We start from the raw sequence: 21,438 nt of genomic DNA on the forward strand, positions 1-21,438 counted from the left end.
CACTCTACACAATATCTTGCTGTGACTGCACCGTTCTCCACTCCTTATTGCTCCCCAACGCACCCATTCCCTTCTCCCCGCCTCCCCCCCCCACACCCCCATAGTGGTCTGTCACCTGAGAGGATGGACTGGACTGGAAAGGAACTCACAAAGGGCTGAATCTCAAAAGGGTCAATGAGTGGCACAGTGTGATATGACACTCACAAGTCCTTCCGGCAGGGCTGATTTAGGAACCGGTGTTCCCTTGCTCTATACGCCTCATCTGATCGCAGTCCTCAAAGAGAGTTTTCTTTGCAAGTATAGAGCCTGCTAACAGACCCCTCAGCAGCATACCACAGCCTCCTCTCTTTACTGATGGCAGAGTCAGGAAATTTGGGTATTTTTCAAGTGTGTATCTTTTCCTCTGTTCTTTGGATAAAGGCTGGTTCTGTGGAGATGTAGCTAAAACGATTGTGATCCACAGGAGAGTTCTCTGGGCAAGAGGAAGTCTGACACACACAAATCTGAATACACTGCATTATGCTGGAGATCAGACTAGATGATGACAATGATGCCTTCTGGCCTAAATATCTACAAATCTAACAAAATAGTATAAATATACCACTGGCGACAGTCCTGCCCAGGGCCGGCTCCAGGCACCAGCCCACCAGGCTTGTGCTTGGGGCGGCACCTGGAGGGGGGCGGCGCGGCGCGGTGCTCCAGCCCCGGCCGCCGGGGAGAGCGGAGCCGCAGTGGGCTCTCCGCCCTCCCCCCGGCGCTCTGGCTGCCGGGGAGAGCGGAGCCCCGGCCGGGCTCTCCGCCCTCCTCCCGGGACTCCGGCCGCCAGCGGAGCCGCGGCAGGCTCACCGCCCTCCCCCCGGCACTCCGGCTGGTCGGGGAGAGCGGCGGGAGGCTTTTTTGCCCGGGGTGGCAAGAAAGCCAGAGCCGGCCCTGGTCCTGCCCTGGCAGGAAGCTGCATCAGATGCTCCAACGGGTCTCTCCTACCTCTGGATTTTGGCCCTGTGATGGGGTACACAAACATTGGAGAAGAAGGGGTTAAGGAGCTGCTTTGGGCCCAGGTGGTCCCAGCCTGGTGCACCTGCAAAGTCTGCACAAGGTGGAGGTGGAGCTTAAAAAGGAAAGCAGAGCAGCTTAGTGGCAGGCAGGCAGGGGAGGGAGCTGACTTGTGCGCTCAACTCCTGGGAAGGAGCACCCCAGGAGATTTTGCTGCCTTCTGAGACCCTCCCCCCCGCCAAGCCCTATCCCCCCACACTCAGACCCCACCACCACCTTCACCTGGGCCCCCTGCAGAGTCCCATTGCCCCTGCACCCAGAACCCCACAACAAGCCCCTGTGCATCCAGATCCCCCCCACACCCAGACCCCCCACTGAGCCGCCCGCACCCAGATTGCCCCACCCAGAACCCTGTCACCCCACACCTGGATCCCTCCACACTAAGCCCCTCCACACTTGGATCCTGCCGGGCTGAACCTGCCTACCCACACCTGGTGCACCTGGTATGGCGGGGCAGGGTCCCGGGGTGTTTCTGGGGCAGGCCTGGCCCTTGTGCTGTGTCAGGGTGAAGTGCAGCCTCACTCCCGAGTCCCTGTCCCAGGAGAGAGGGGAGCTGCAGGATGATCTTCCACCTCCATGCAGCCAGTGGCCTGTGCTCCCCACTGCCATGCTGGAGCTCCCACATTTATTTACTGACAAATAAAATTTGCAGAATTTTAAAATATTGTGCACAGAATTTTTAATTTTTTGGTGCAGACTAAAATGAGCACACGAAATAAACCTGTGGTATTGCAATGGTACTCAGCACATTGACTCCTCTTTCCATACCATTTCACCATATGGATCTGCACCTGACGGACTGTGGGAAAAGGTTCGTCTGGAGGAGAGATTTGAACCCAGAGATGAAGATAAACCCTTCCATAAAACCACCAGTCTGAGGGTTTCATGCACGCACTCATAGCCTGTCTGCACACCACCCACTTTAGATTACAGACTTTCAGAGTGATTTTTAGAAAATAATGATAGCAGTAGATGGGCTGCCTGGGGAAGTGATGATCCTGATGCAGCTCAGACTGCTTTTCAAGTCTATAATCTTGTTTACGTACTGCCTTTAAACATATGAATCAAAATTCAACCCCATTTCTAAGTTAAAAAATATGCAATCCGCCAACTTGAGCAAATTAGAAATCTCTCCCCTTGCCTTTTCAGTCCTGAATCTAATTCATTGGAAACATTACGAAAATCCTTATTAGTTTCTGTATTTTTTTTTAAAAGATCTTTTTATTGTCTATTTTCCTTTAAAACTATGGCTTGGCAATCACAAAACTGTGAGCATGAGACCCAAACGGTACAGCAAAGACACGTATCCTGTTCAGTGTCTGCACACTCACCAGATCTCAACCTGTGTATAAAGGGCAGATGCAAACCCAAAGAAAATATTCTAAGGTCACTGCTCTTCCAGCAAAACTGTTATTACCGGACTTCACCTGCCCCTCTGTAGCACTGTAAGAGAAAATGTCAATTGCTGAAAAATGTGGTTCAGACCTGTGGCATATGACATTTAAGGGCTTGTCTACACAAACATTTATTTCTTGGCAAGTTGCAGTGTGAATTTACCCCATACTAGCCTGCCACTGACTAAGTATCCGTGTGGACCTTGCTGATGTGCACTGACAGTTTGTTAATGCACTTTGATCTAGTCCACATTAAAACAGGACCAGATCAAAGCGCATTAAGAATTTGTTAGTGCCCAGCTGGAGGGTCCACATGGACAGCTAGTCCACAGCAGCCTAGTTCAGGGTAGATTCACACCCCAGCCTGCCACTAACTCATTGTTTGTGTGGAGAAATCCATAGCTAGTACCATGGCCGCACATTTAAGGGAGGTGCAGTGGATTATAAATAAATCTTTCTCCCCTTCTTCCCCAAAACCAAATGTAAACATATAGCACTGAACAGAATATTGTCAATTGGACCCTCCATAAAGCTGTTCTCTTTAGCCTAAAACGATAAACCCATTCTGCTCTGCTGTCTTGATCAATGAATTTGAAATGTGTCTCAGAAAAGAGGATTAGAGGAAGTCCTGAAGTCTGAAAGTTAAACACAATGGAAAAGCCGGAGGGGATCAGACTATTACAGGTTTGCAAGGATTTAAATGGAGATGTAGGCCCAGAGCCTCAGCTGGTGTTAATCGGCAGCAGAATTCCCCTGATTTCATGGAGCTGCGCTGGGTGAGCCCAGCTGAGGAACTGGGTCAAATAGTGCAGGTTTTTTAAAACAGGAATGACTAATGGATAAAATCTGAAAACTTCAATAAACCATTTTAACCATTAGGCCCTGCTCCAGCAATTGGTTGCATGTGAGCAGACTGTGGGACTGGCAGAGAGCCCCGCTGACTGCAACCGAGCTCCATGTGGGCACAGCAGCCTACCCGCGTGCCACACATGGCAGGATCTCAGCCTTAAACAATAAACAAACTCTCTTATCAATTCTTTCGCTGTGAATCTACTTCTCAGTCCAAGTCCTTACAACATTTAAAGCCACTGAAAGATTTTACTATGCTTTTGAAACAGGATCGGTATGCAAAGGGGAATCCTCTCTTCTGTTATTCCATTACATGGTACTAATTAGAATTCAGGTTGCTGAGACACAATCCTTTCCTTCAGAGAGAAGGAGCTGCCGTCTGAAAGCTATTTTTGCAGGTCCCTCAATAAGTAGCCAAAGGCATCACATGATCCTACATGCACAATAACTTTGTCTTCCAACTATAAAGGACTCAAGACCTAAAAATACTTCCGCTAAGTCTGGAATGAGTGAATTTTTTTTCTTTTCAGATCAGCAATTCCACAGTCTGCTTCACTAAATAATGGTCATTTCCTCCCAGCATTCTTTGCTTTGCCTTCAAGCTCAGAAGGGACAGGAAATCCATTCTACTCTCATTAGAGAAAACAGGAGATGAATTTTCCACAATAGTTTCTTAACAAGGAAGAAAATTCTACTTTATCAACCAACAGGTACTTCTAAAACTGCAGCTCACCAGAGGGCGAAGAGAACATCACACTTCATTAGACCATAAGAAAACTAGCGCTTGAACTTTCCCAATATCTAGCAGGCCTTTCTAATATAGAACAACACTATAACTAATATTAGCAATATAAGGCTTAGAAAGAACGGAACCATGAAACCGATACACACATATTGTCAGTGGAAGCAGAACGTACACATTAAAGGATGCTATTTAGGTTGATTTAGGCCCATATGTTATTTTAAAAACACACATACACAAACAAACACACAGAAGATATGACCAAATCTAACTTCAATAGCCATTTTATGGTGTTTTTTCATAACTTTACATTTCAATTAAAACAATTTTTTTTTCCAGTGGCTTAAAAATTCCTCTGCAGTGTTTGGAACACTCTGCTAGTCTAAGGTGCCACAAGAATTCCTCCTTGTTTCTGCTAGTGCATGAGGACCAGGAAGTGAAAGTGAGTTTAAACAGAAGTGAAACTAACTAATCTATTTTCATTATGCAGACTCAGTGAAATGCAAAAAAGCAAACGATCAATGGGAACAGCAAATCAGATTTTAAAAAAAATACTTTTAGTTTATCAAATAATCCAGGGTTTTATTATTAAAACAAATAAAGAAATATATTTATTTTTAAATGTTAACCTGACATTGACCTTTTCAGTTAAGAAAAGAACCTTTAATAAGACAGCTCAATTGAGTCTTCTTTTGTAATTTCTAAGGGTCCTTTTCATTCAAAACTCCCACTGAAAACATTGGGCATTTTGCTTCAGTAAGGTGTGAAGAAGGAATGCAGAAAATGCTTCCAAGGCAATGCAGACACTCAACTTCAGCAACGTTTAACAAATTATAAAAGGGCAGATTCTAATTTTAAAGGATTTACTCCTGGTTACATCAGCATGAGATCAGAATATGGCCCACAGCAACCAAACATCACCGTAATTCTAGCCATTAGGATAACCTCATGTCATTTCTATTTATGTATGAAAATACCATCTCAAGCAGTCTGAAAATAATGCTCCATCTTCTCTCACCCTGCATCAAAATAACAGGACTGTGTCACTTAATAAGTAACAGAGAGAAAACGGCTGGTGTTCACCATTTATTAAATCCTGCTGCAGCTGCAAACCTGTTCAAGTTCTTCACCTCAGCTTCCTCTTCCCCATATAAAAGCCATTATTGAAAGAAAACATGTATAGCCACCTGGGATGCAGTTCATTGGCAGATCTACTTTTCTGCTGCAGCCTGCAAGTGAGGAGCTGAAACTGAGTCAAGAAAAGTTCTCACACAATATTTATTAGTGGTTATTCAAGCTACCTTTGCATTGTTCAAAACAGGGAGTTACCAGACTTTGCTGCAAACATACTCCGCCTATGCCATCATTCACCGGATCCAACTATTTGGGCGGGTGCAAATCAACAGCTCATTTGTTGCTACAGTCACACCTTTCTCTGCTCTCCCAGGCATGAGCCTTCTGAATCATGTAGTGTAACTGAGCTGTAGTTTTTTTGCTTCCCTCCCATGGGACTTGGGCGTTAACCGAACTGGTTATTAAACAACAGGTTAAGTGCATTTCACTGTGGAAACAATAAGTAGAGAGGGGAGGAAGGGGAAAAGACTGGGATTTTCAATGGAGCCTAAGGGATTTAGGAGCCCATCACACAATGGTACTTAATGGTAGATGGGTGTCTAACTCCATTGGCCTCTGTTGACAATCCCAGCCCTGGCCCTTAGGGTACGTCTATACTTACCTCCGGGTCCGGCGGTAAGCAATCGATCTTCTGGGATCGATTTATTGCGTCTTGTCTAGACGCGATAAATCGAACCCGGAAGTGCTCGCCGTCGACGCCAGTACTCCTGCTCCGCGAGAGGAGTACGCGGCATCGACGGGGGAGCCTGCCTGCCACGTGTGGACCCGCGGTAAGTTCGAACTAAGATACTTCTCTTCAGCTACGTTATTCACGTAGCTGAAGTTGCGTATCTTAGTTCGAAGTGGGGGGTTAGTGTGGACCAGCCCTTAGTGTCTTCTCCATGGCTATTCCCATGTAGAGACCAGAAAACTCTCCAAGCCTGCTTTGGAGTTTTCAATGCATCCCGTGAGGGGGGACTTGGGGTTGGGGAAGACTTCCCTGTAGAAGTGCAGGGGGTTGGACTCCCCAGGCCAGCAGATTGGGATGGCCCATTCTTCACACTGCACATCCCTTTCCTTTGCGCAGTACCAGTCTGCCAATTAGTGTGGGAAGCTCTCAACGTTCAGAGGTTCAAACCTTTCGAAGTATAGGGTCCCCCTCTGTGACACAGAGATCCCTTACCAAAGAATGCCCTGTACTTTGCAAACCGCTTTCACCTCACCCGGACATGCTCACAACACCAAACATATGTCTTGCAGGATATTTATTCATAAAGAGTAACACGTAAGGGATCTACAGAAAGCTTGTAACTTGCCAAGACTCCTGTTCCTGTGCAGCCAGACAGCTCTGCAACGGACTGAACTTTGGGGGGGGTCAGGGGGAGGGGGACCTGCTTTAATCAATAGGAAAGTGTAGACCTTTTTTTTTCCGTATTATAAACATTTGTTTCCACCACTCTCTCTTGTTTCTAGTTAAATCTTTATTTTTTCTTAAATAAATCTCCTTTTGTTTTATTGTAAGAGCTCACAAGTGCTGTCTGTTATACAGTTTAAGGTAAAACTGGTAAACTGAGGTACACTGCTCCCTTGGGGGAGAGGATCTGGGATTTCTCTGAGTGGCCAGTGTTAGGGGCTGGATGTCACAGGGGAATGATTCAAAGGCACTCAGGAACTGGGACGCACCTATTGTTAGCCCGCCTGGCAAAGGCAAGGCTGGCATAGCCCAGAGGCGAGTGCCTGCGCAGCTGAAGGGCTTGTAGTGTCAGCTCCCTGACACCCAGCTACCACAAGAAAGACGCCCTCTGGCAGTAGGCAGGGGATAACAAGAGGACTCTCAGTCCTGGGTATCCTGAGAAGTGTCACACCCTCCCTCCTACAATCCTATGGGATCTTCCTCTTCCTGCAAAATCCTCCCCAAAACAGGCATGCAAATGCCAGGAGCCGGGCGTCCTACTGCTCCTCTGGTCCAGCTTAGCATGCCTGTATGGGGCTTCCCTGTTACTTGTGCCCCAAAATGAGCACTCCCGATTTCAGAAGTCTCGCGTGGGCTGTGATTGTGGTACAGTGCACTTTCAGGTACAAGCAGTGAGGAGAAAGCCCTAGACACACCTGTCAAATTGAGCCTGGGTCTTGGTACTTTCAAGGATGAGTCAAGACACTAATCCTTAGGCATAACTTTTCCTGAGTTGTGGATTTGAGCCGGCACCAGCTGCAGGTGATCCTGATTAACAAGGTGGGGAGGAGCACTGGGGTCTCTTCCCAGGTAACTGATGTGGCACCTGAGAAACAAATCTAAAAATAAACAAGCAGAGGCACAGTTGCAATGGAACTAGAAGAAGCGTGGCTGGGTCCTGCCGCCCAGCAATGAGGAATAGATGCACCTATTCATATCTATCTATACTGTTTAGTTATGGCTCGCTAGGGTCAGATTCTGTCCCCTCTTACACCCATACATCCCTAATTAAATCACTACGATCACTGGATATGCAAGAGGCCAGAAAATGGCCTGGTGAATTGAATGTTATGGAGTGACTGGTTCCTGCGGATGCACAGATCTGGGATTTTAGTTGGGGGCCTCCCGCCTCAATTTTAAGAGAAGTGCTGACAAAGAAACATCTTCTTGGCCACACTGTTTTAGTGATTCTCCTCCCTTTAGCGGGAGGAGTAAAAGAGGACAGCGAAGGGACAAAATGCCTCTTTGATGCAGACTCCACCTCAGAATAGCAGGGAGCTGTGGAGGGGAAGACTGGAACCTAATTGATATGCGGGTGTATCCTGAATTGCCACCTCGCCTACGTTGTTGGGCCCAGCCTGCTTCCGAGCCTCCATGGCTCCCTGTGATATTCAGCAAAGTGGGAGGGAGTCAACTTCCCAACAGCGGGGAGGAATCTGGGAATTAAAAAGCCAGTCCCCCTTGGCTGCGTGTTTTCCTTTGCACAGAGCAAGGAATGCGAAGGGGAGGAAGAGGAAGGGTGGGGAGGGCCACCTCCCTTTTGGCAAGGCTTACACAAACAACCTCTAAATGTCTCTGCAGGGCTCAGGTGTCACACAGGAGGGTTCAGGGCTCATTTGAAGCCCGGGCTCAACTTTTTCTTGTGGGAATCGGTGCAAGATACAGAGAGTCTCAAACTGGAGTGTGGGGTCAGCGTCTGAGTACCCATAAAGCTTGAGGGCGTGAGCCCATCTCTAGTCCGGGATGTGGCACATCTGAAAGACAAGCCATCTTCTTTACTGATGGCATGGGGATCTGTAACTGAACAGCCAGAGCGATCAAATTATCCCCCATATTCATGCCCGACGGCATCTTTCAAGGCCTCTGGAAAGCACAGTGGAACATGTGTGAACAAATGGAGCTGACTTCTGTCCGTCCAGGTTCTTACACTTTCTCTGACTGGTGCTTACGCTTATTGTCTACAGCAATGGAAATTCCATGATTCATCTAGCCTTTGGGGCCACTGCTGCTGGAGTTGACACTGAACAATATGGTCCCTTTCTGCATGCATTCACCACTGCCTTCGACAGGCGCATGACAGACCCGCCCTTGCCTTCCAAAAGCTGAGCAAAAGGAGCGGCTCTTGTAGCTGATCATCTTTCTGGAGCCAAGTTTCCTTGGGTTGACGTGATTTATGCTGAGAGCTGTGTTTCTGGAACTGGGGATCACGAGTTTGCAAACAATTACCTTTTCTGTGTGTTGCAGTAGGAGTATGTGACTTAGCGCTTGTCTATGCTTACTATGCTGTAGCTGCGCATCTGTAGCACTTAGTGAAGAAGCTCTCCCGTTGGCGTCGGTACTCCACTTCCCCGACAGGTAGTAGTTATGTTGCCAGGAGAAGTCCTCCCACTGATATAGCGCTGTCTACAGCGGGGGTTAGCTCGGTGTAACTGCATTGCTCTGGGGTATGGATTTTCCACAGCCCGGAGCGATGTAGTTGTACTGACATAAGTCTGTAGTGTAGATCAGGGCATACAGGCAGCATATTTTGAACACCGGCTGACATAGACATTAATGAATGCTGTTATAATGGGCTTGTCCACAATCCCCTCACTAGAGCTGATCAACATTTTTCATTTGAAATTTCTTTTAAATGAAAACCATCTTTTTTTCCATGAAAAGTTTTCATTTTTTCTCTCTCTTTTTTTTTTTTAAGTTTTCCAGCTTGTCTATAAAAAAATCAAAAAGTGGACGTTTTCCATGTCCTCTTATCCCCGTACACACACAGTTGCTCTCATATTCCCCCCGCACCCTTTTTCCAGTGGTGAAATGGGAAAATAGGGTGTAAAGGAGACAACAGGAAAAATATACACCAAAAAAATGTAATTTTTTTTTAAACTTTCAGGATATTTTGAGAAATAACCATACGATTTTCCTGACAGCTCTACCAATGGCAGTTTTGCCATGGACTTCTGTGGACCCCTTATGAACAAAAAGCAGCATCTGCACCACCCCTGGCTGATCATCAATGGAATCAGTGCCGGAAAGCATTTGCCTGGAGAGTTTGGTGTACAGGAGCAGGGGGAGAACTGAAAATTAAAAGAAAAAATGGAGGGGGGGGAATCAAACTCCAGTCCCCAGTGAACCCAATTCAGACATTCCCAGGCTGACAGAATTCAGAACTCTGTGACACATTGCATGCAGTTCAACAAACCAGCTATGATCAGCAGCCATTCCATCACCCTCCTCTGGCAGGAACCAAACCCACAGCAAAAGGATGCTGTCCGAACAAGACTAATTGCAATCTGTACAGACAAAGGGACGGGGAGCAGAATACAACAGACAACCAAACTGACTGGCGTGGCAATAGGTTTTTTTTTCCTGTCTGTAAATTGAAATAAATAATTGTTATCCCCATTTCACAGATGAGTAAACTGAGGCACAAGGTGATTATGTGACTTGCTTGAGATCAAACAGCATGTCAGAGGCAGAGGCAGGAATTTATTGGTATTATTATTTTTACAGTATTCAAATACAGGCGGGCACAATCTACAAGCAGATAACTACTGTCCCTTCCCCAAGCTAATGTTAGAAGTGATACGATGAGTGAAGGTAACAAATAGTAGTGAGGACATGGATGAGGAACAATAATGATACTGCAATAAAAACACACAGTGATGAGGAGTCCTGACCTGCAGTCTTCGCCTCTAACCACTAAAGAAAACTCATTCCCAAATCTGGAAATAGAACTCAGGAGCCCTGACTCTTAATTCCCTGCTCTAGCCACTAGAAAATATTCCATAACACCAGCACGCAGTAATCAGCAGTCCTGCTTTCCAGCCCCCTACTCCTACGGCCCACTGCCTCCCAGAATAGAGCCCAGACTCACTCCCCCCCGCTCCGACCACTAGAGTACACTCCCTTCTAGAGCTGAAAATGGAATCCAAGACTCCTGACTCCCATTCCCGTGTTCTAGCCACTAAAGGATATTCCTTAATTCTAGCCCGGTTGCTACAGCAGGTGATTCACATAAATGCAATCTACCCATCCACTTCAGCCTTAATCATCAACTACTCTGCCTGTTCTGCTGTCACTAGTAATAAAATGGCTAAGTGTGACCCAGTGAGTCAGTCTCTTACGAGCCTTTTTCCACTGGAAAGTGACCTAGAAAAGGGGTCCCTTTATTCTTTGCACGTGAAATCATATAGTTATTGGGAGAAGGCACAACCACGTTACTCGTGGTTTCGGGTATTTACATCCAGGAGTATTTGTGCTGTCATATGCTCCGTTCTTTCTTATAGGGCCTGATTTGGAGCTATGCCAAGGACCCTCAAACTACAAACCGGAGCTTAGGGCACTCAACACCATGCAGAAAGAAGCACTCTGCACCACGCATGATCAGGCCCATAATAAACAAAGGGGGTCGTGATGCCCTTGTAAAAGCAGGTTTTAAATACAAGCCTCTTTCATGCCTGCTTTTTAATTAGGACAGCGTATAGCCAGGTATTTGTTCCAATAACCAGCCGCTTTGGCTGTAGAAATACCATGTGTATTCTAATTACAGCAGCTCGTTTATTTAACATAGTTTGACGTTGTTTGACATTTAGTGGAGTCACTCTTCAGAGCAGCTTGTTCCCTTACAAAGCTTCGGCACTGGTCAATCAAAGAACGGATCAGCAGCAGCTAAAAAAAGAGGAGGGGGCGAACTGACATTGAAAGCAGAACGGACAAACTACGGCAGAAGCATCTTCGAGTCTGGCAGCATCGCCATGTGGGACACCAAGTCAGAATGAGTTTGCTTTCCTGATCTTATTTTTTTTCGCCCTTAGGGAAATACAACAATATCCTACCCTAGAGTCCTTGGAGGGTGGAAGGGTTAATGCTGTCGTATGACGGATAGGTTGGTCTCTACTCCTCTGTAAGGGTCACCCGTCAATATCTCACCACCACCACCAAGGAATGGAGGCAAATTTTGGGAATCGGCGAAGTGCCTATCTAGACTTCTTTGAGGGCAAAGCACAATAAATTGGTCAATGCCTGTTGAATTACAGGATGAATAACTCACCTGCAGAGACAGATGTTAACACCTGTGTCAGCTTGGAGCATGAACATTAATAATTCTCCCATATAGAGCATTTTTCATCTGCAGATCCCACAACACGTTAGAGTAGGAGGGAAGGGTAAGCATGATTAACCATGTTTTACCACTGGGGGAATGGAGAGATAATGTGACATTCCCAGCAAGTCAGTGGCACAGCGGGGGATAGAACCCAGATCCCTGACTCCGCAGTGCTGTGCTGTAACCAGAAAACAACACTGCCTCCATCTGGCTGCAAAAGGTCTGCAGGAAAGAGATCTGTTGCGTGAGGAAAGCCGGTGCTGCCTTGAACACACTGCAGCTTTTCAGAAGGTCTGTGGAGGGTGCTGTCAGGCTGTGACTCCGGCGTTCACGGCATATGCATTTGCACTGTACTATTTTAAGGCCCTGCTTCCCTGCAAACCACTCAGCTCTTCTCCCTGAACAACTGCAGCAGCTGCTCTGCCTCAAATTGCAGCAGTGCCTGCAATGTGTTCCTAGATAGGCCTTACCCTCCCACTGCGACTCTGATTTAACTTCACTTTATCGCCCCTCAGGGAAGACATGGGATCCCATTTTTATAGCTAAAGGCAGAGTTAACCTTTTAATGGGCTTAGCCCCCTCCACTTTTGTGAAATTCAATGCAGCCAGCCAGACTTCCAACCAACAGCCAAAGCCATCTAGTCAAACAATAGAAAGCTGGTCTGGAACGTGCACTTCAACAGCAAACTGTGTCCTGGACCTTGTCTTCCAGGTGCCATCCTGATCATTCCCCTGTGACCTCGGCTGGAAGTGGTTGTATGAAAGTATGTGAAACTACTCTAATGAGAGGCTATCTGTCATGCTCCTTACTCTTTCACTGAGCTGTAGAAGTGATAGTGTGCCAGGGCAACAGGGATATTTACTGGCCAGTATCTCAGAAATTCTCACGCACGTAACCTTTTGTCTATTTCCTTGATCTCTTAGTGGGGAGTGGAAACCATAATTATTTATTCTTTGTTAAGGAGCACAGGTGCACTCAGAACGGTATGAGACAAAGAAAGATAAGGTCCGTTGGCCCAGAGAAACTATGGGCTAGATTCTGTTCTCCCTACTCAGGCTGAATAGTTCTTAACTTCACTAAGAGTCCCGCTAGGGTGACCACCTTTTCAAAATGCAAAAATGGAGCACCTGCAGGAGTCCCGCCCCCTGCTCCCCCTCTTGCTCCCGAGGCCCCGCCCCCTGGCCAGGCCGGAGCTGCCCAGGGAGCCTGGGCCACTATGGGGAGTCCCAGACCCTCCACCTGCCCTGGGCGGGGGGCCAGAGTGCACAAGAGCATCCCTTGGCCCATGTCCCTGCCCCCTTGGGCTTCCCGGGCAGCTTTTACTAATGCCCAGCTCTGGTTTCTGGCCTGGCCAGGGGCAGGGCCTCAGGGGGAAGAGGAGGAGCAGGGGGCAGGGCCTTATGGTGGGGGGGGCGCTAAAACCCACCTCAGCCTCCACCACCACTGGGAAGAGGCTGGCGCTGCCCCTGAGCCTCAGGCAGGCGTGGAGCAGTGCCGCAGGGAATCAGGGAGAAATGCTGTCCCAGTCATTCAGCCCAGCCCCGGGACTTGAAACGTACAGTTTGGGACTGTCCTGAACAACTAGGGACGACGGGTCACCCTAAGTCCCGCAGAAGTCAATGGAGCTACATGTGGTGTTCAGTGCTGCCCAGCGTGAGTAAAGAGTTCGGAACCTGAGCCTAAATGGACACCAGGAGACGCATCAGGAGACCTAGATGACGGTGGCCATCCCGTGGAGGCAATGTTTCCTGGCATGATGGGTTTGCATTTGTGAGCCTCGTGGAAGCGGGGATTTGAATGAAGGGAGGGTGGATACCTGGCACCAATGGATGGGGGGGGAGAGTCCAGCGATATGGGGAAGTGTGAAGGTCGAGAGAGCAGGTGAGCCGCAGGCAAGGTCAGGAGAAGGACATGCAGGGAGTCGGGAGGTGGACTCTGTTAATGGAGCAAAGGGGGACTATGAGCTGAAACAAAAGCAGAGAGGTAGAGGGAGGCGCTATCATTTCGTGTCTCTGTCTCTTCTAAGCTTTCCTGAGAGCAGCAGGAAATGTCACTTTTGCCCTGTTTTCAAATAAGCTTGTTTGTACACAAGAGGCCCAGTTTGTCCTCTGTTGTGGATGCACAGCTCCCTTTGGCTTCAGTTGGCGCTGCAGGGTATGTCTGCAGGCTGAACTGGGCCTACCCTGTAGAAATATGAACATGCAGTTGCATTTGGTTTTGTCCACACATGTTGTATACCAGGGTAGGCAACCTATGGCACACGTGCCAAAGGCGGCACGTGAGCTGATTTTCAGTGGCACTCACACTCCCCGGGTCCTGGCCACCAGTCCGGGGGGCTCTGCATTTTAATTTAATTTTAAATGAAGCTTCTTAAAACATTTTTAAAACCTTATTTACTTTACATACAACAATAGTTTAGTTATATATTATAGACTTATAGAAAGAGACCTTCTAAAACCGTTCAATGTATTACTGGCACGTGAAAGCTTAAATTAGAGTGAATAAATGAAGACTCGGCACACCACTTCTAAAAGGTTGCCGACCCCTGCTGTATACGCTTTTCCACATTGGATTCACCTTGATCCTGGTGCTGTAAGCCATTCTCACGCTATGGTTCTCCTTGGTTCAGGCTCTCTCTTGCATTGCATACAATCGGGGTTCCCCACATTCACACCACCGTAGCCCCTGACTAATCCTTCAGAATGAAAGAACATGGGATTTAGACTTCTTGTATTTTATTCCGTAAGGGCCAGAAAAGGTACTGTGTAAAAATGGCACCTTCTTACCTAACAACTCAGCTCCCTGAATGTGCCTATTCAGGATAGCATCTGTTTGCTTTACCAACTCATATAAGCTTTTTCTTCTTTCTTCACCTGCTGTCACTGTCTATTCCACTATGGGAAAGGGAGGTGGATCCTATCCTGGCTTCTGCATCATCATCAGAATTGTCAACTAAGTTCCAGGTGCAAAACCTTTATTACCTTTGATGATCAGAGTCGGCCAGTGCACAGCAGGACTTTCAGATCTACCTAGTCTGCTCAGAACTTCTCTAAATATAGGACGTCAGTGACATTGTCCAGTGGGCCTTACTATTAGAAAATGCTTCGTAATGTCTAATATAATTTTTTTCTTAATTCATTAAAAACTTGTTATGTTCATTCTCTTTTCCCTCCATAAAATATTCCCTTATCTAGTATTTACAGATAGTCAACACATCCCCGTCCCTGTAGCAGCTTGTGATAGGAGAGAGGCCATCTGTAATGAATATAAAGAGCTTTCTTTATTGAGGCTGCTGGACACAAACAGACGCTGTGGTTCACTCCAAGTCCCAGCGTGGCTAATGCAGCCTGTGATTCGTTAGTGTCACCATAAGCTGTGTGCCTACGTCCTAGCCTGGACTCAGCAGTCGTGGAATGTGTTGCTGACTCCTTACATTGCCCTGTTCAAGTCCATCATCAAGGCATTACCTGGTAGAAAGGGGATGATCCTCTGCTTGGGGTCTTTCTGGCCTCCTTCAATGGGGAATTTATCCAGAAGCTGCATCTGCAACAGAAACAGAAATACATTTAGATGGTACATAGGGACACTCTGTCCTTCCCCCTCCCAGTCTCCTCTAACTGCAGGGATTATTTCTCGGAACGTCTGTGGTTTTACAGAGGATTGATAAATCAGAGAAACGGCCGGAATGAGTGACAGTGTCCGAGTGAGACTGTATCATAAGGTACAGTCACTCCAATAAACAGAGGGTAGGTTCCTTTGTACGCACTGGGACAGGGCCGAGGCAAATATCTGAATCTGGCCTTTCTGCAGTTCTAAAATTAGGTACTCATCCTTCATTACAAAACAAATGCCTTGTCTCCAATCCCCGTTCTGCTCCCTGATTGGTGAGGATGAAGGCTCCACCTGCCCTCTAGGACAGACCACCCACCTGGCTAGAACTGCTGCTCAGAAATAAGACCAGAGATTATTTTAATAAAACACTGAATCTGTCTTCTTGTTGGCAGAAGTATTCCCACTGGGTTTGTTCCCTTAGACAGAGCACTCCTGCTTTCCCAGGGACAGATACACTGGGCAGAGGAGTTTCCAGCCCTTCTGGAAATGTTTTCCACTTCACTGTAATCCCTGTGACAACACCCCCAAGTGAGATAGCAGGAGAAAAACAACTGTAGAGAAGGTGAATGCGGAGAATCATCAATGCCCTGCTCGCAAACACATGCAAAAAGAATACTACAAAGGGGGACAAGCACAGAATGTATACAAGGAAATATGATGCAAATGCACATAGGGTGACGTTCACCCCTGAGCACATGGCCTGTGGACGCCTGAAGTCTCACTTATGATCTACTTTCAGAGTACTTTCTCTCTGAACAGAGATTAATTTCACCCATAGAGAACATTTACAGCAAACTAAGACATTAACCCAGCAGATCCCCAACTCATCCATGTTATTATTATTAATCATGCTTATTACAGTAGTGCCTGAGGACCAACCGAGGGCTCCATGGGAGGGCTCCATGGGACTCGGTGTTGTACAAACACAGTCCCTGAGCCAAAGCACTTGAAGGCACTAAATCTGCATCATATGGAGCAGACTGCAGTCAAGCCACCCCTTCACTATAAAAGCATGGGCTGTAGAGACTACATGTTGCAGCACTGGAGCTTTCCAATGGCTTTCCACTCAGATCAAGATAAAGCAATAAATGCTGGGACCTGTGATCTCCAGGTAATACACGTCCATTTTAATGATGGGGATCGGGTTCATGACTGACTCCGAGGGGAGAGCACCAAGCAACAGTTCTTGCAGCACTTCACTGTTCCACGGAGAACCCCCAGGAACGGTCTGCCACACGGATTAACCTAGACCCAGTCCAGGACTATATGAGATCTGACAAAGGAGGAAGGTTGCATTAACTTTTCTGAAAGTCCCATGCCTGCCAACCATCTGGTGTGTCCTCAACTTTAACTCAGTCTGTGATGACGTCAGAATACATACACTAAGCTATACAGTCTTTTTAAACTTCTCCCAGATTTGGGGCTCACAAAGAAACCCCCATTGGGTCCCCCATTTGACACAACCCCCCTAAAAGCTTGGGCTAGGGGAAATACCTTGCAAACCTTGTATGACCCTCTCATTTCACCTGAACTGAATCTACTGTCATACAGATCAACACAAATATTTACAATGGCAGTGACAGCTAGACTCCGGGGATCTAATTAGCACTTAATATAAAAAGGATACATGTCCAACCAGCTAGGGTATGGGAGCCAGTAACATTTGCTACCTGAACAGATTTCCTTTTTAAAAAAAAATCCCAAAAGCTTTGCAAACACAGCCAAAAAAAAGAAGCTTTTTTTTACACAGATTCCCTCTCTTCTTCTACCGCACAGAACATCTTCAGCATTCTAAGCACATGGCACCGCCAAAGAGTAGAAGGAACATCTGTGCAGGAGAAAAAAAATAAAAGATCCTACATTTCCCCAACACTGAGCCAACCTTGTGAATAAATAGTTTGTGGCTTTAGGGATTGTTAGATAACTTGCTTTTCTACCGACGGAGAAGGATTTTTTGTTGTTGGAAATTTTGTTTTCTCCTAGGTAGAAGTCAGGGTGCCTGGGGTCGGACATGAGTAGAAATTTCATTTAAATGGGGAGGGGGGCAGCGGGAAAAGCCACTGTATAACTTACAGTTTTGCTGTCACTACACTTTTAACCAGGAAGATGATTCTTATTTTACTCCAGAGTGACTGACTCAAGCTGGAGCTGATACAAACTCCCAGGGTTATTCTTGGAGTTAAATTAGCTTGGCTAATGCCGGCCTTTTTAACCACATCAAGAAGGTCACAAAGTGTATAATTTAGCACTATTTATCTAAAGGGCGGATATCAGCAAAATAGATACAATAAACTACAGCTGGAGAGTCTGGCTAAACTTTCCTAATCAACATTTTCCTCCCAAGCTCTTGCTTCTGCCAGGAGAGCTCTTTCTAACAAAGATGTGACTGGACAGGGATGGATTTACGCACAAGACGGCTGCTGGGGGCTCTGCGCTTGTGGGGGCGCTTCCACAGATGCAGCAGCTTGGTGTGTGTTGCAAACATACCCCTACCACTTGAGGGGAAAAGGGAAGTAACTAATGGTCAACCCATTGCTCTCATTCATGCATGCGGAAGTACACATGGTAAGGCTTCTGTGCTGCTAAATATTAATGAGATGGTGGGAAACCAACAATGCAATGGTAGAAGCTAAGAGAGCGCTTATGATTCCTGCACTGCAGGAAACTCATTCAGGACATTAAAAAAAGAAGGTTACTCACATGTAACTGGAGGTTCTTCGAGATGTGTGGTCCCTATCTGTATTCCACTGAGGGTTTACACATGTGCACCATGTGTCCAGAGCTGGAGAATTTGAAAATAGTAGTGTCCATTGGTCCATGCATGTGCTCTTGCTTTGCCCCATGGTTTTGTCTGAGGCAATAAAGGGTGGGACTGACCACGCCTTCAGTTCCTTCTCCACTGCAAATCGAACAGATCTGCAGCAGAGGGGAAGGAAGGCAGGACCACACACATCTCAAAGAACCTCCAGTTACACATAAGTAACTTCTTCTTCTTCAAGTGATGGTCCCTATTGTATTCCGCTGAGGGTTATTAACAAGCAGTACCTAATTCAGAGGAGGGTGCCAGGAAGAGTATGGAATGGTCGAATGAAGAAACAAAGCTTCCAGCGCAAAATCCTCCACCAAGGCGTAACGTGAAGCAAAGGTATGCACCGAACTCCACTTGGCTGCCCTACATATGCCTGGAAGCGGTACATTGTGAAGTATGGCCCCAGTGGATGCTTGTGCTCCTGTGGAATGGGGTCTCACTCCAAGGAGTGGAGGCAGTCCTGACAAGCGATAGCAGTGTGTAATGCACCCTGAAATCTACTAGGAGATCCTTTGTGTGGAGATTGCCAGCTCCTTAACCCACTCAATTATATGCTAAACAATCTAGGGGACTTCCTGATTGGTCTCCTCCTCTGCAAGGCCCTGCAGACATCAAGGGAGTGAAAGGCGCCACTCTTCCGCTGAGGCGTGCGGCTTCGGAAAGAAAGCAGCGTATGGGTTGGTTGAGATGAAAGTAGGATACAACCTTTGGTAGAAACTTGGGGTGCAGGGAGACTTTGTCCTTCTGGAACGTGGTGAAGGGGAGGTCTGCCATAATGGCCCACAATTAACCTACTCTTCTTGCAGAAAAGTAATAGCCATTAGGAAGGCGACCTCCATGGAAAGGAGGAACAGAGAGCATGAAGCCAGTGGCTCAAAGTGCACTTTTGTTAATGCTGAGAGAACGAGATTGACATCCCATTGAGGGGCAATAGGTTGTGAGTGGGAAAGTCCTGAGGAGACCTTTCCAAAACCTAGTAGTTAATCAATGTGTAAATATGGAGTGCCCTTCCATGGGGGGGGGTGTCTTGTCTTTAAGGACAGTAGGTAGTCCAAAAAAAGGGGAATGTCCACTTCCTCGGGGCAAATCCCTTCTACAGTGCCCAGGAGGCGAAGCGTTTCCACTTGGCCCAACAGGAATACCTCGTGGACTCTTTCCTGCTGCTCGAAAGGATGTCTTGTACTGCCGACGAACATTCCCATTCTAGAGAAGATGCCCATCCAAATACTAAGCTCTGAGGTGAAGCATCTGTAGGTTGGAATGTCTGATTCTACCGTTGTGTTGTGTGAGCAACTCCGAGAAAGAGGGTAGGGGAATCAGGTGAATGGGCCAACATGTGGAGAAGGTTGGGAAACCAAAATTGGAGAGGCCAGAACAGGACTATCAGGATGACGATGACCCTCCCCCATCTGATCTTGTGGGGGACTCATGGAAGGAAAGGAAGGGGGGGAAGGCATAGTTGATCTGGTTCGACCAGCAGAGGATGAGGGCATTGCCTTGAGAGTGGATCCCGATACCCCACCATGATCAGTATGTACTGTATTTGTTGTTGACGTGAGAGGCAAAGTGGTCCCCGGTTAGAGTCTCCCATTGACTGAAAATGTCATTGACTACGGTGTCGTGAAGTTCCCATGCATGATTGGCCAAGAATTTCCTGCTCAGAGAGTCTGCAATCACATTCTGAGTCCCCAGAAGATGGGCTGCCGACAACAGGATCTTGTGGACAATGCACCAGTCCTATAGATGGACTGCTTCCGCACAGTGCGCAGTCGACCTTGTGACCCCTTGTTTGTTGATGTAATAAACGGTGGTGATGTTGTTGGACACGATGAGAACATGATGGGAGATAATAGATGGGAGAAATGCTCGACACTCTCCATACCGTCTGAAACTCTAGAATGTTGATGTGCATTCTGGATTCTCAAGGAGTCCAAGTGTCTTGCGTCATGAGCTTGCCCACATGGGCACCCCATCTGGCAAGTGATATGTCCGTGATGATCGTTCTGTCCAGGGAGGACGGGAGGAAAGGCATCCTGGCACAGACCTGCCTCAGGTCCATCCACCACTGGAGGAACGAGAGCACTGCGGCGGGTATTGTCAGCAGAAGGTCCATGGTATGTCGCATTAGTGAATTGACTCTCTGGAGCCATATTTGTAAAGAGTGAAGGCAGAGACAGGCGAAGGCAGTGAGGTACGTGCAGGCCGCCATGTGGCGAAGCAGGGATAGGCAAGTCCTGACCAGAAGAGGAGGACTGTAGGCTACTCAGGTGATGAGTCCCTGCAGAGTCTGGAACCTCTTGGTAGGTATTCCCATGCTGAGACTGTGTTGATGAAGGCCACTATGAAATCCAGGGACTTGCTCAGTCCATAGTATGGGATTAACCCCTTCCAGCCCAGTGTGGGACAGGTATACCCCAGCACACCTTCCCAAACAAGACATGAGAAGGCTGGGCTCTCCAACTTAAGAAGCGCCTCCTGGAGGTTTTCATGAGGCTTCAGTCGGATCTAGGCCAGGGAAAACCACCCTCCCCTGTACACTGGCCTGAGACAGCCAGGAGTGTGCCTCTGGCTTCAGAGATCACGTCTGGCTCCGCCAATACAGCCACTACCGACCCTGTGCTGGGGCCTAGTCGGGAAACAAGGAAGCATGCACTTCAGCATGGCAGTAAGTCTACCTCCAAATTGAAGAAGGATGTTGCCCTCTCCACGAATTCCAGCCACAGGGGGACAGAGCATTCCAAGATGCACAGATAGGAGCAGAAACCACGCAGACTGGCAGACTGGGTACTGAGCCACGCATGCCCTTAATGTCGGCTTCCCTTAAGCCTCTGCTCCAGTTCTGGCTATGCGACAGCACCAGAGCCACATGAACTCTTCGCTCTAGGGGAACTAGGATCTCCACACCTTCCTCTACCATCTGTGCCTAACGAGGTACCATCTCCAACCCAGGACATACCTCAGGTATGACCTATGGTCATACGGTTCCACCAGTTCCCCGGTACCACCATTGTACCCAGGAATTGAGTGTTTCTCATCGGAGGATTCCGAATCCGATGGAGCACAAGGACAGGACCACCCATTCCCTACCAGCGCTATGGATACCCTAAGCGACCACAAACTTCTTGGCATCACTGTCCTCTTCCCCAGCAGGGCAGCCACTGGTATCCCATTCCATGGGGCTCTCCACAGCATCTGTCAGATCTGTCCTGGATGAAACGTGGCCTTCTCCCAAGCAGTACAGGCAGCGTTGGCGCTCGTTGCTGATCTGCATAGTCCAATACTGTACGTGGGTATTTGGGGGGGAGGAGTCAGAA

The 21,438-nt window shown here is 47.5% G+C and overlaps 1 protein-coding gene across 2 annotated transcripts in view; it reads right to left on the reverse strand.

Annotated features, from left to right (window-relative positions):
- The window catches only part of SH3PXD2A (SH3 and PX domains 2A), a 358,093-nt gene that overhangs the window by 236,256 nt on the left and 100,399 nt on the right, over positions 1-21,438 (reverse strand). For both annotated transcript variants that reach the window (XM_026650919.2, XM_026650918.2), the window contains exon 3: positions 15,171-15,246. In XM_026650919.2, the coding sequence (XP_026506704.1) occupies positions 15,171-15,246 (76 nt within the window). The remainder of the gene's footprint in view (positions 1-15,170; positions 15,247-21,438) is intronic.

This window comes from Terrapene carolina, unplaced genomic scaffold, assembly GCF_002925995.2.
Source record: "Terrapene carolina triunguis isolate 2854851 unplaced genomic scaffold, T_m_triunguis-2.0 Scaffold95, whole genome shotgun sequence".
Taxonomy (NCBI): Eukaryota; Metazoa; Chordata; order Testudines; family Emydidae; genus Terrapene; species Terrapene triunguis.